At 42.7% G+C, this 13,420-nt stretch overlaps 1 protein-coding gene across 19 annotated transcripts in view; it reads right to left on the bottom strand.

The window, feature by feature from the left end:
• nbeaa (neurobeachin a) overlaps positions 1 to 13,420 on the bottom strand; it is a 94,071-nt gene that overhangs the window by 29,531 nt on the left and 51,120 nt on the right. For all 19 annotated transcript variants that reach the window (XM_056396770.1, XM_056396774.1, XM_056396783.1 and 16 more), the window contains exons 13-23: positions 12,700 to 12,868; positions 7,304 to 7,383; positions 6,821 to 6,883; positions 6,326 to 6,423; positions 5,027 to 5,119; positions 3,247 to 3,355; positions 3,009 to 3,090; positions 2,604 to 2,727; positions 2,277 to 2,469; positions 966 to 1,652; positions 282 to 728 (exon numbers count right to left, since the gene is read on the bottom strand). In XM_056396770.1, coding sequence (XP_056252745.1) covers positions 282 to 728; positions 966 to 1,652; positions 2,277 to 2,469; positions 2,604 to 2,727; positions 3,009 to 3,090; positions 3,247 to 3,355; positions 5,027 to 5,119; positions 6,326 to 6,423; positions 6,821 to 6,883; positions 7,304 to 7,383; positions 12,700 to 12,868 — 2,145 coding nt within the window. The remainder of the gene's footprint in view (positions 1 to 281; positions 729 to 965; positions 1,653 to 2,276; positions 2,470 to 2,603; positions 2,728 to 3,008; positions 3,091 to 3,246; positions 3,356 to 5,026; positions 5,120 to 6,325; positions 6,424 to 6,820; positions 6,884 to 7,303; positions 7,384 to 12,699; positions 12,869 to 13,420) is intronic.

Consider the following 13,420-nt stretch of genomic DNA (forward strand, 5'->3'; position numbering starts at 1 on the left):
CACTGGGCAGCAGTGGCCTGAAGGATGAAGAAGAAGGCTTTCGATTGGCCAGCGCCTGAGCTGGCAGATTAATTTAGGTGAGGATGATACAGTACATCTTTTATTCTATTTTAATTTTAATATCTTAATTATCACTTGCTAGCTAATTATCACAATCAAAATAAATGATTTCACATTTAAATGTATATAGTATTCAGTGTATTACTGCATACTGTATACTGAATACTGTAGTGACCCAGCAACGTCCTTGCCGACTTGCAGACTCACACGCATAAACACACCTGAGTAGTCGCAGTAGTTTGGATCTTTTTTGTGTCCTTGTCTTTCCCATCGTCCGACCTCTCTGTATCAGAGGTGGTACTGGCTGTGTCTCCGCCAGTCTTGAGCCCCGCAGCCTCTCCCTCTGCCCCGGCTGTGCCCTCTCCTTCTGGGAAATCTGGTCTGGAGGCTCCCTGTATCTGGGTTTGGCTCTCAGCCTCAGCGATGGAGCTGATGTCAGCAAGAGGGCTCTGGATCTTGAAGGGCCCGTCCTCTGGAAGTTCCCCAGAAGTGTGGCTCTGGGTCTGTAAATCAGAGCCGCAGCTTGTCATGTGGGCCAGCAGGCTGAGGTCATCACTGGCGCTGGTGGTGGAGTGAGCTGGGACCGGGCCGGATGGAGTGGGCTGGTCTGGACTCGGCAGCACAAGGGGGTCCGTGGCTGCCAGAGCTGGAAGCAGTTTCTCATCAACCTGGAAGAGATGAATGGGGGTAATAAAAATTCGAAGAAAATTAACACATTAAGAAAAGTTTGCAGCAAAAACTTTTTTTTCTTTTGGGAAATTAGAAAGTGTAAGAAAGATAGAAAGTCTCAGAGATACAACAGCGACTGATTGGTGATATTAGATTCTAGGTCAGCAGGGGAGGATGGGGCCCCACAGATAAAATTGTAATTTGTCAGTGACGATGATCGTCATACAACATCCTACCTTGCTGAAGAGAAATCCGTTGTTGCTTGGGACACTGTCCTTCTCATCAGCCAACGTGATGAGCGGACCCATGTTCCCATCATCCTCCAGGTTGACTCCTGAAAGCCCCAGGCTCGGCCCCATGCCAACCCCTGAGCCTGGCGTGTCGTCTTTAGGCGCCAGATTCCCGTTCAGGTTCTGAACCACAGCGCAGTAAGCACTGTCCAGGAGAGAGTCCACCTCCACCAAAGGTCCGTTCTCCATTCCTCCTCCACCTCCTCCACCTACACTTCCACCGAGGCCTTCTGGAGACAAGTCAAGATCATCCAGCTTCACCTCTGTGGCCTCCACCTTCTCGGCTTTGATGTCCACCAGCAGGTCGTGGACCTCCACCCTCACCCCTGGACCAGCGCTCTGCTCCCCGGGTGTCAAGGCTTCCCCGTTGGGTCGCTTCACAGCGCCTTCTGCGAGGAGGTTGCGCGAATCTCCGCCAGCTCCCTCGCTATACTCAGCCTCGCTCTCGGGGGTCTGCGTCTGGGAGTTGTCGTCAATCTCCAGGTTGCCGTTGACAACAGGGGTGGGCGTAGCAGAAAGACCAGAGATGGTGGACACAGAGCCTTTCTTCCCCTTCTTCATGTTTTCCTCCTCCTGACGCTGGTACTCCTCATACATTTTAGCTAAGTATTCCTTATGGGCTTCGTAGGTCACCTGTGACAGATGGAGGGAACGTAATTGGTTGTGATCGGAACACAAGCACTGACAGTAGCTAACCTCCACCTGAATAATGTCTCCATCAGGTAGGGCTCATAGATAATCTGTACCAAAGGCTGTGTGGATAAAACTGGGACAATGGCCTAAAAGGGCCATTAGACCATCATCCATAATGTCCCCTCACTTTTGCACTACCATCAGAAAATGGGTTAAATTTCCACCACTGCACAGTGAAAAAAAAAAAAAAACACGCATCAGTTATTGAGTATTATATCTATAATGAATCATTCTGGGCCTTGCAGGTCATTGAACCAAGACGTACAGTTAAAAATAGTCGATATGTCCAAATCAATACATGTTTGTTTCGCCTTTATGATCGTTTCAGTTAAAATATCAATACCTAAAAATCATTATCACCAGTACTGTGTTTATTTTTGGTGCAATAGATTTTTAACAGGGAGGATATGCTGTTCCATAAGGATCTCTCCAAACCTGCCAGATCTGAAAAATCAGTATCAATCAGTCGATATTTTTAACATTAATCCCTTGAACAAAGGATGATAAATGATCAAGAAGTCTACCAGAAATACGATGCCGGAAAAATACATATCCCACTCTCACCTTGGAGTGTGCGATAGACAGGGTGTCGACCCAGACTCGCCACCCTCCCCACTCGTATTTGATGGCGTGGTAGAGCAGGATCCTAAATATGTTGTACACCATCTCAGTTATTTTCTGCTCCTCTGGGTTCTTGGGGTTGATGTAACCGAGGGAGAACATCCAGTCCTGCCACACGGAGCACTGCAGCAGGCAGCTGGTACACAACACAAAACACTGAATGTGAGCGGGGGGACTACAGCGTGACCTTCACATGGAAACTGTAACAATCACTGTGAGAAGCGAATGTCATGCAGCCGGATAATTGTACAGTCGTTTGCGCGATCTTACCGCCGGTTTTCGCGGCTGTTACTGAAGAGTTTAATCATGTCGGAAAGAAAGAGTCTCCTGACTTCCATCAGCTCAGCGCTGGGAGTGGAGTTCTTCAGGAGGGTCGCCACTACCTTTAGAATCACTGGGTGGGAGGCAAAAATTGGGTAATGGGGAACGGAAGGGGAGAATCAGAACAAAATGAGAGAGTGGGAGCAGCAAATATATAAAAAGTATTTTGAATTGGAGGGAAAAATGTGAGGGACAGGAGAGAGTGAGGCAGATCAATAAGCAGGAGATGGAAGAAGTGTCGGCTTCTGAATTCAGGCTTTGTTGTTTGTTTACCTGCATTAAAACAACACTGCATTACTGGCAGACCAAAGAACACAGAGAGACAGAGCCACCGTTTCTTTATCTTGTACTTACTTGGATTCTGGATCTTGACGGTGGAGTCGGGCTCAGGGTGGGGTTTGTGAACCACCTGAGTACAGACCTGCTCTGTGAGAATCTGCACAGGTAGAAGAAGATGGACAGCCGCGAATTAAACGCCGGGACAATCACCTGAACTCTGCGTCGACTAAAAATAAACTAAAAGCGCATCACTTTGTGTACTTCGCTATAGTAATGGAGAGTGTGAACGAGACGCCGCCAAACAATCACCTACCTCATACAGAGTGTTGTAGGTGGTGATAGAGACGGTGTTAGTGTGCATCATCAGCCTCTCCCCCAGCAGTGTGAACAGACTGTGAGTGTGCATGATCTCTACCTTCCTCCTGCAGGGGAACACAGAGAGAGAGAGACAGACAGACAGACAGACAGAGAGAGAGAGAGAGAGAGAGAGAGAGAGAGAGAGAGAGAGAGACTGCCATTCATAACAGAATTTACGACAGTTGAAACTGACATTGATTGTCACTGGCCTGATGACAGGCGGATATTGGCAGGCGGCACCATGTGGCCCTGTCAGTTATGATGGGACTAAAGAGGACGAGGAATTAACACCAGCAAGAGAAATTAACAGAACGGCAGAACACTGCAGGAGTCACGGAGGCAACGCTCACATGACTGTGAATTACTGATTTTGACTGTTCACCTTGCCAGTAGGTGATAATTGTGTCTCTAAGAGGATTTCAACTTGAGAGGCTCAGAAATCAGGGTTGACTAACTTTGAACGTTTTTAAAATTGAATTAAATGAATAATTATCAAAGCTCCTGTATAATCCTGGCTGTAATCAGGTCATTAGAAATGTACTATATTTAATCTTATATACTGCATATGCAGCAAATCCTAAGTCATCATTTAGCTGTCATCATCATGTTTGGAATACGTTTTTCAATCGGTGTAATCAGTTCAGTTCTAATTCACCTCCTTTAAACAGGATAATTACATTTTACAGAAACTGCAAATTGTTTTTTTCAACGCCCCGGTCGGTCTGAGCAAATTAAATCTAAAAAACAAACAGAACAAATATAACTGAGGGCACATTATGTCCACAAATCTTGGCCAGTCATAAGCAGCAAACAGATCCAGGATATTTATTCATCACATTTTCAAGTAATGAGGAGATGTCAAACGAAGTAACGGACTGCCAAATTAATGGCCTTTGTTTTTCTTTTTACTCACTAATACATAAGCGCAGGAAGAGTGGCAGGTCATTGTAGAGGACAGCTGTTTTAGAACTTAACATTATTATGTGGTTAAAGTCTTCAGTTCATGACTAGCTTGACTTAACATCTAATTTTGAAAGAAAACTTCAAAACAAAATGATTTATTAGATATGACATTAACTCTCATTCAGGAAACACAGTATAATCTACATTGGTTTATTTCTGTTTTTTTTATTCAACAGATGGAAAATCACATGAAAATAGATTATGTTAAAGATTTAAGCATTAATTGACCTTGTTATGAAAATATGTTGAAATGTCTTTGGCTGTATTGTGTGTGTGTGTCATACAGGATGCCCCACGGGATGCTTGGTTTGAGCAGATATTAAGTAGGTGGGGGGGCTGAAGGTGCAGGGCTCAGGTGCAGCATGGCAGCCTGCCCCCATGTTGTGCAGTAAGGGGCGTGTTATGTCGCATGGGATGAATAAATCCCCCAGCATTCATTGCTGCTCATCAAGGTTCCACCTCCCTGCCAGTGCACGCTGTCAAAATTATTATTCCGCCTTGTGGATGTGATGATGAGGACATTATCTTTATGTACACACACACACACACACACACACACACACACACACAAAACAGCTCCTCTAAGGCTCACAGGAGACTGCACTGCTGTAGTTCTTCAGTTTTTACTGCAGTGTGAGGCCTCTCAATCTCCCTACTCTGATGCAGCATTTGAGTTTACTAGTGACAGAATAAAAAAAAGAATAAAAGACCACCTGACACCACACAAAGGGGAATATAGCAGATAGAACGCACAGAGACAAAGAGGTACTCACTTGTGACCAAGGTGCTTGAGGAAGTAGCCCAGGACTTTGAGGGCTTGGACTCGGATGCTCTCACTCTTCGAGGCCAGGAGCTTGCAGATCACCCTGCAACATGCGAAACACACAGCAGCACTGAGTTCTTCTGTGTGTGTAGCAAAGTATGCAGTGTGTAGTAAAGTTAAACACCTGCTGCCTGATACTCAGTAAACATCCTCAACGTTAACAATGCGCTGCCTGAAGGATTTTCTTCAAAGGATTGCACTCAGAGGACATAAAAGTACGAAAAAAAAAAACACGGAGTGTGTTAACTACCTCTCTGACAACAGAGGAGTTACCATAGCAACCAAAAAGACATCCATGTGTAGTTGTGCTGTTGGGGAAATACCAGCACAGTTTGATGCCGTCTTTGAAAGACATCTGACTGATCAGTTGAGGCTACCCTTTGTACACTGTATGTAACGTAACATTGTATTCAATCTACAGTAAAGCAGTCGTTCTCAACCTTCACCAACTCACGGCCCACTTGAAAATCTGAAAAATGTTGGCGGCCCACATCCGACCCTTATAACAATATGTAGGCCATTCAGGACTGAACTGAAGGCAGGAGAAACATTTAACTCTTCCTGTTGCTAACCTGCTATCCCCTTTGACACATGTAAACTTTTACCGCACAATCAGACTGAGATAGCAAATACATATACGATGTGATGTGGTCCGGCTGGTGACAACATAAAAGCTCCTATCATTGGCTCATCACAGAGGCCTTAATACTAGGGAAAAAAAACAATGGAAGGATAACAGTTTTTTTTAATATATATAATTACTTTTTTTTTCAGCAAGATTGTACCGTTTTGCAAAAGATAGATCAAGAATGTTATTTTGTAAAATAGAAATGACAAGTGCAAATTTCTTCCTGCTTTTAAAATCTGAATCCGTAACTTACTTTTAATCTTAATACATAGTAATAGTAAATATGAATATATAATGCAACTGCATTGTAAAAAGATTTCAGTTGTATAAGGTATGGCCTTTCTATTTATGCATTCAAGTTTTTGTACTCAACTTAATTTGTCTATTAATACAAAAATCTTTTATTTTTCTATATATTGAAATGAATAATAGTGCATTATTTCTGTTGTATGTGTGTTGGTTACTTGTTGTAATAAAAACACATGAACAGAAAAGCCCTAACCATATGATTAGAATCAATATCCCACAAAGAAAAGATTACTTCTTTCATGTGGGTAAGGAGCTGGTGCTGCATCAGATCTGTATATGTGTGCGTGTGCAGCATGTGTGGGCAGCATTCACCTTATTCCGTTCCTCTGGTCAAACGCAGGGATCATGGACGCCGGGTGTTCAGACATAAGAGCCACCAGCAGCTGAAGCACGTCATGGATATTCTCATCCTGCAGAGAAAAGAAAGGCAAAGTTGCACAGGTGAACAAAGGAGAAGGAGGAAGCCCCGATGGGACAGATGAATAGAGGGTTAAGAGGACAAAGAGAGAGTTGTAGGGGTGGGCATGCAGTGGGAAGGGGTGGAGGGTGGGGGGGACTGCGGAGGAGCATGTGGCATTTCAGAGCAAGAATAGATATAATTGTTACAGAGGAGTACATTCTGTTCAGTCCATTGTTGCACCATTTTTCATGCTGTCACAGCGCCGAAGCTGACTCACACTCTCGCTCGTTTAAGTGGACCATAACTCCAGCCCACAAATTTTAATGCACATTTTGCCACCAGCTCCACTCAGCCGCTCTCACTGTCTCTCTGTCACACCGACTGTTTCAACATAAAACAGCATCTACCTCATGCATGGTCAGTAGGTAGTTGAGAATGCTCTGCAGCTCGTCCTCCTTCACGCCCCGGTCCTGTGGGAAAACAGATGTAGCATCTTTCAACAAAAACATTCATGATCTTCAGTTGTTGTTTTTTGTTAACCTCAGATGACTTCACTGACTCTGTTCTTGGTTGATGCATTTTAACCGTGAAGCAGAAACAACCGCACACACATCTAAACGCATGCACGAGCACTCACAAAACAACAAAAGCTATAGTGCTTCACTCAGGCTTCTGATCTATAATGCGATTCTCCACACACACACGCACACACACACACACACACACACACACACACACACACACACACACACACACATACACATTGTAGATTAAGCTAATGGTTCCCAGGAGGGAGAAAAACAACAGAGGACATAGTGAGAGAAAAAAAATAAAGTGATTTCTTTCATCTTAAACAATGTGATGAAGATAATCCGTTCCTCTCGCTGTACCTTTAGAATGAGTTGTTTGAGGAAGAGAAGCATGAAGGCTCTGAGCGAGATGATCTCCTTTTGGGACGGCCGTGGTCCGTCTACGCAAACACACACACAAACAAAAGAATAATTTCCTGTTAAAAAAATCAATTTTTATACACGATACTGATCAGCTAAATAAGTCTGTAGTTCAGGCTGAGTGAGCACCGCTGTTTACTGATATTAGATTTTATTAGGCTTCCTGGGGAGCAGAGAAAAACATGTTAACACACACAAACACAAACACACACACACACACACACACACACAGTGATAGAACTGTGAAGCGTAAATCACTCATTAACTCCAGAGGCAGTTTGGCAATCTGGGTATTTTATAGTTGCACTAATTTAAATGATTACAGGAAAGACATTGCAATTTGCAAACATGTGACTGATGGTCCAAATGATCCCAACCAAACAAGGCAACGCAATCCACTGCATCTCCATCAGCTCTGTGGCGGGCTGCGAAGACATAATCAAGCTAAAAACACAAAAGCTCCTGACACATGGAACGAGCCATTTCTCTCGCGGGTATGATGCAATCGCCTCTTTCTGAAAGGTCTGATGTCTTTAGCCGTTCTTGAGGCATTTACCTTTTGCGTTTCATAAATGCCACAGACCTCCATTAACTTTGAAAAAAAACATACTTTAACAGCCACAGAGAGCCGTCACTTTCACATTCATGCAGCTTCGTATCTTTCGACGTCGTGTTTATTCATTCTGACATTTGGCTACATTAAGCTTCACCGTCTATCTCCATGAAACAATGGCACAGCAGCACTTTTTAAAAATGTTTAGGAACAAAACTGACAACTCAGATGTTGGCATTGCGTTTTTTTATTGATGTAACCGTGTTTCATTCATTTCTGAGGTGTTTAATGTGCACGTCAGATACACTGGAATGATGAATTGGCTCAAAATGGCTGCCAAAGAACTCACTAATGGAATATGGTGCCAAAAAGTCTAAAAGATGCATTGATTCAGATCAAAGATAGAATGAAATAAGACCCACCCTTTAAAACTAAGGGGCACGTTCTCCTTTAATGCTCCCGTTGACTTCCCTACGTCACCACTCATTCTCCATCTTCCTCTACTGCTCTTCTTCGGACGTTATTAAGAAACAAACACTCGCCACACGATGAAGCTCATAAGCTACGTGTTCTCATCAGCATTCTGCGTAGCCAACAGAGGTTTGTTAGGGTTTATAAGGCAACGATAAACATTTATGATGTCCGGCTTGTGTGCATTTGCCACTGCACACTTTGCTGTGTCAGGGTATCTGGAAATGGCCAGAGGGAGAAGTGCTGCAGCTACACACAGCGTTTATCGTACGATGAATAAAAACGCACCTCATCCTCTCAGAACATTTAAACCGATATCTGATCCGAAGCTGCGGGAGGAAGCTGAGAGGAACATAAAAAGACTAAGGGTGTGAAAGGATGAAAATTTGACGCTTCTCCTTTTGTCATGTTCTGCTGGCATTGAATCAGTATTTCTGTCTGTTCACCTGCTCTTCACAAAAGCAAAACATGACACTGACACGATCCCCCCGCGATCCATCATCATTACGTGTCAAGCTGGTGCATATTGGTGGAATGGTGACACTCGCCCATCCATCATGGTTTCGCAGCAGCTCTCGTGTCAAAAAAACGAATGCGCGTGTGCTCCAGGTGAACGCGTGAGCGCCGAGTGCAAGCTCCTTTTAGGGGTCTTTTGTTAACAGAGGATTTGAAGAAAGCTTATAATCACATAAATGGTTTCCCAGGGGCAGCTTTAATTATCCTCTTTTACTCTTTGAAATTAATTTTCTTCTTCATGTGCTGTTTTTATGCTAACCCGACTCGACCATTTTATCCAGTCATTTCACTGCCAGGTAATTGCAACCTGTGAGGAGTCGATGAGTTTTAGTGTGTGTGAATGCATGTACACGTGAGTCAGTTTGTCCGTCTGTGAATGTGTGGCGTGTAAAAACTAGTCAAATGTCATTATGTAACAATACATTACAAGGTATCAAAGATTTAAATAAAAAAACAAAAAGAAAGGGCACACTGAGGCTAGCAGGATAAAACCTTTTATAAAAAGCTGAATAAATGAATAAAACATAGGCATATAAATATTTGACAGTACGTCGTTATTCATTTGTTTCAGCTGCATTCTTGTTTCTCTCAACAGAAGCCATTTAATCACTGTTTTCCATTGTAGTATAATGTAGCTGCGTTCAAAAACAATGTACCTGACCAGTGCAAGAGGCCCGAGGTGTTTTCATTAGATACAGCCTTTCCCTTTCTGTGGTACTGCAAGCAATTTTCAGCCAAACATCAAATGAAGTTATTTGTAAAACATGAGGAAAAACGTGGAGAGGAACAATGTGGTTCTAACCTGTGCTGAATAATAATACACTCATGCAAAAAAAAAAAAAAAACTGTATATCTGCAACTTGAATTCAATCAAATTACTTCAAACTGAGGCAAGGTTAAATACATTTTTATCCACAAAGCCCAAAGCGTGTGTTTAAAATATCTGTCTATTGCTATGCTAATTAATTCCATTAATTCCATATCACACCCTTACTGTATAGTCAAGCATTCGTATATGCAGACTTCCAAAACCACAACTTGCACATCCTTTAGCTTTGAACGAACCATTAGCACGCGTCTGAGGCTAATTGCTGCCGTTATCAGTGGCTCTTCATGGGACCAAATCCCAGTAGTCAAACCGCAATATCGCCAAACAGAAAGGAAGCCAGACAGCCACTTGATTAGAAATTCCAAAAGCTCCCTTGGATCTGCCAATCAAATCTGTCTGTTGCCATGGCAACGCGGGATGCGCACTCGTAGTCGGCGGCAGGGTCCCGGTCAAAGGAAGAGGTTGATTAAAGTGAAAGGCCCGCTCCGACCTTTCTGAAGCTCTGCTGTGTGGCAGCAGTGGCTGTGTTGACACTGTTCTCTGCTCTATTACAAAGCCTCTGAAAATACTGAATCTGATTTGTTACTGTGTTGTGCTTGGAATTCGATTTTTTAAATAGAATTTAATTTTTTTTTTTTTCCCAAATACAGACAAATCATATAAACACTGCAGTCACAGAAAGCATGTGCTCGCATTTCAGTTCAAAAAAGAGATTTCTGATTCACAGGCTGCGCAGGCAAATAAACACTATCTTAACTATTGGTTATTTACTCGGGAAAATTGGATTTTGAAATCTCTTCTACATTGAGTCTTATTCGTTCTCATATGCACAGAAACATTTTCACCAGGGAGCTCATGAGCATCCAGCAACAACAATGTTTGTTCAGAGAAGGGAGAGTTACAGAGCACTTACACCATCTAAATGCATGTGTGTGTCTGTGTGTAGCGTAAATGACCTTTATCACCGTGTTGAAGTGATGTTTAAATAGCCATCTGTATTTTATGCAATTTACCAAAGCTGTACATGTATGACGTAACTGACCATAAGGTTTTTTCTGCACATTTGCATTCATAGCCATTTCATAATCAGTTAGATAATCACGTCCCATTGATTATCGACTTTTGGTCTTCATGGGGTTTTTGTTTGTTTTTCCAGCTTTAACCTAAAACTAAAACTTCCTCTTAAAAAGCTCATCTTTTCATAGGCCTACCAAATATAAATAAAGCAATTCTTTTTTACTTCAAGTAACTGTGAATACTCTAGAATCAAGGCTGAATAAAAATCAAGCCTGAAATGATGAATAAAAAGTGTCAAAGTTCCTCAAAACAGTGGAAAAGCTTATAGTTACAAAGAAAATATTCCCTCTGCTTAAAAATACACACTGATCATTCAAGTTATAATACAAAGTCACCTAATATGTGATGATTTCCCACCACACTGACACACAGGATTACAGCGTCTCGTGTTTTGCTGCTTTACTCTGTAATCGAGACTGTCACAGTCAGATCTTGAGCAATGGAGACATTATATTACACAAAAATGAAAAATTCTCCAATGACTGTTTAAACAGCAATCAAGGAAATCTTCAACAAGAGCGCAAAGGTGCCGATTACTGCGTAGATTCGGACATAATGTAGATATAGTATAAAAGTATAGATGGTATTTGACTTATGTGGAGTTAAGACCCTCTTGGTTTTGACCTCTTTAATACTATGGCATAATGTGAAGGTGGCCAAGAAAATTCATATTTAAAAATGCAAAGCTCACATGCTCTATGTATTAATCAATAGAAGCCTTTCCCTGGTAATGTCTTCGTTTCAAAAAGGTCAATTGCGTCTGTAAATTGCGCTAATGGAGAGTCACCAGCTACCTTTGAGAGAGCTGCTGATTTAACGAAATCCTATATCAAATGGAGTCAGTTCAAGTCTATTCGCACTGTCGATATCTCGCACAATGTCTCAATGGGCTACTTAGGCTCGCGTCAGCAGCACTTCCCATCGAAGAGCACAAAGAACTCTGGACAGGACATAATTACAAAATAAACATTTCAAATTAATAGATATAGACAGGCCATCATAGTCTTAGAATAAGCCAAACATCATTATAAATACAGGTTTCAATACCCACTGTATCTATTGTAAATATGATATAAATGATTAATGTCCCGTCACTACAAACAGGGCTTACTATGGGATTCAATCTTCGTGTTTGGGGTTTGTATCTTCTACCTGTGTTGGTGTGGATTTCTCCCAGTTTCCTCCCACAGTCCAAACACAAGCAGGTCAAGTGAACTGGAAACTGTACAGGAGGAGGTCTGTTCCAAAAGAACTAGTTCGCGCTACGTGTCGTCCAACCGCATTGGAAGACAAAAGTTTTTATAGTGTTTTTTTTTTTTAACGCCACACTGGAACATAGAGAGGCAGCAAGGTGTGATAATCATATAAATAAGGTATTCATAGTGTTGCGCTCACACGAAAAGTGTAAGACACAATTGTGTAATGAAGGAAAAAGAAATTGCTGGTGTGAGAAGTTCTACTTACCTGTGCACGCCTGGCCCATCGCTGCATACTTATCGGATTGTCATTTTTTTTTGCCGGTGTGTCAGACACTGACGTTACAATGTGTTTACATAAATTCATTGTTAATATATTTTCTAAGACTTGTTAAGTGGAAACTGGAGCTGTGCGTACTTCTCTTTGTGAGGATGTGAGAGGATGCTGCAATAACTTTGTGTTACGCAGAGATGTTTACTATGTTTAAGATGAGTAAAGACAGAGGACGAGACAGTAAAGACGGGAAGAAGGGATGGAGCGTACAAAGTGGGAGACTTTGAGCCAGAAATGAAGAAAGACGACAGAAGAAATGCGCAGTATGTGAAGTATGTGTGCAGTATATAAAAGGTCAGGCATACTGTCTCTGAATTGTGAGTCCTCATGTGTGCAAACTGTGTGCGCATGGGCACCTACCAAGACCTTTGGGGGTGATTCCACTGCACTCCAGCGGGTTGATCGCCCAGTAGTAGTACTTAAGAGTGTGCATCAGCTGCAGGACGGTGCCCACACGGCGGATGGTGGTGTAGATGGTTGCGGTGCCGATGAACTCCGATGAAAGGTATGTGTAAAGGGACAGCTGGACCTAAACACACGCACACACACACACACATACATGCAAACACACGCATTAATACAGTACATAATATGGGTACAAAGACACTTACAAAAGTCGACAGACAAACACAAATTGTCAGAAGCTTACTGGGGAGAAACAAATCATCTGCGTGTGTTTATGGCGTTCAAACAAAAAGGCAGTTTTATTGTGAAAAAACAGCCACAGGGGAATGAGAGGAAACTTCCCTCTAGCAGAAACTCCAATGTTTTCTGCTTTGTGTTATTTTTGATGTCTCTGTGCCTGAAGCCGTCAAGCATCTGAAGAGCTCCACACACAGCGCTGACATTTAAGGAGGGCGCTCTCCAGTTGTTCATTTGCTCCTTCCCTGCCTCCTTCTGTTGCCTTCCTCTCTCCTCGTACACAGTCACAGAGTCTGCGGCACACTCACAAATCTCTGAGCTCATTACAGTGACCACGGCGCTGAGGACCGGCCTTAACGAGGTAGCCCTGTTTAAGCGGATGAAATTAGCGGACCAGACCGCACTGCAGCTCATCTAGAATGGAGAATGCACTCAGCTG

Source organism: Seriola aureovittata, chromosome 15, assembly GCF_021018895.1.
Source record: "Seriola aureovittata isolate HTS-2021-v1 ecotype China chromosome 15, ASM2101889v1, whole genome shotgun sequence".
NCBI classification, from domain to species: Eukaryota; Metazoa; Chordata; class Actinopteri; order Carangiformes; family Carangidae; genus Seriola; species Seriola aureovittata.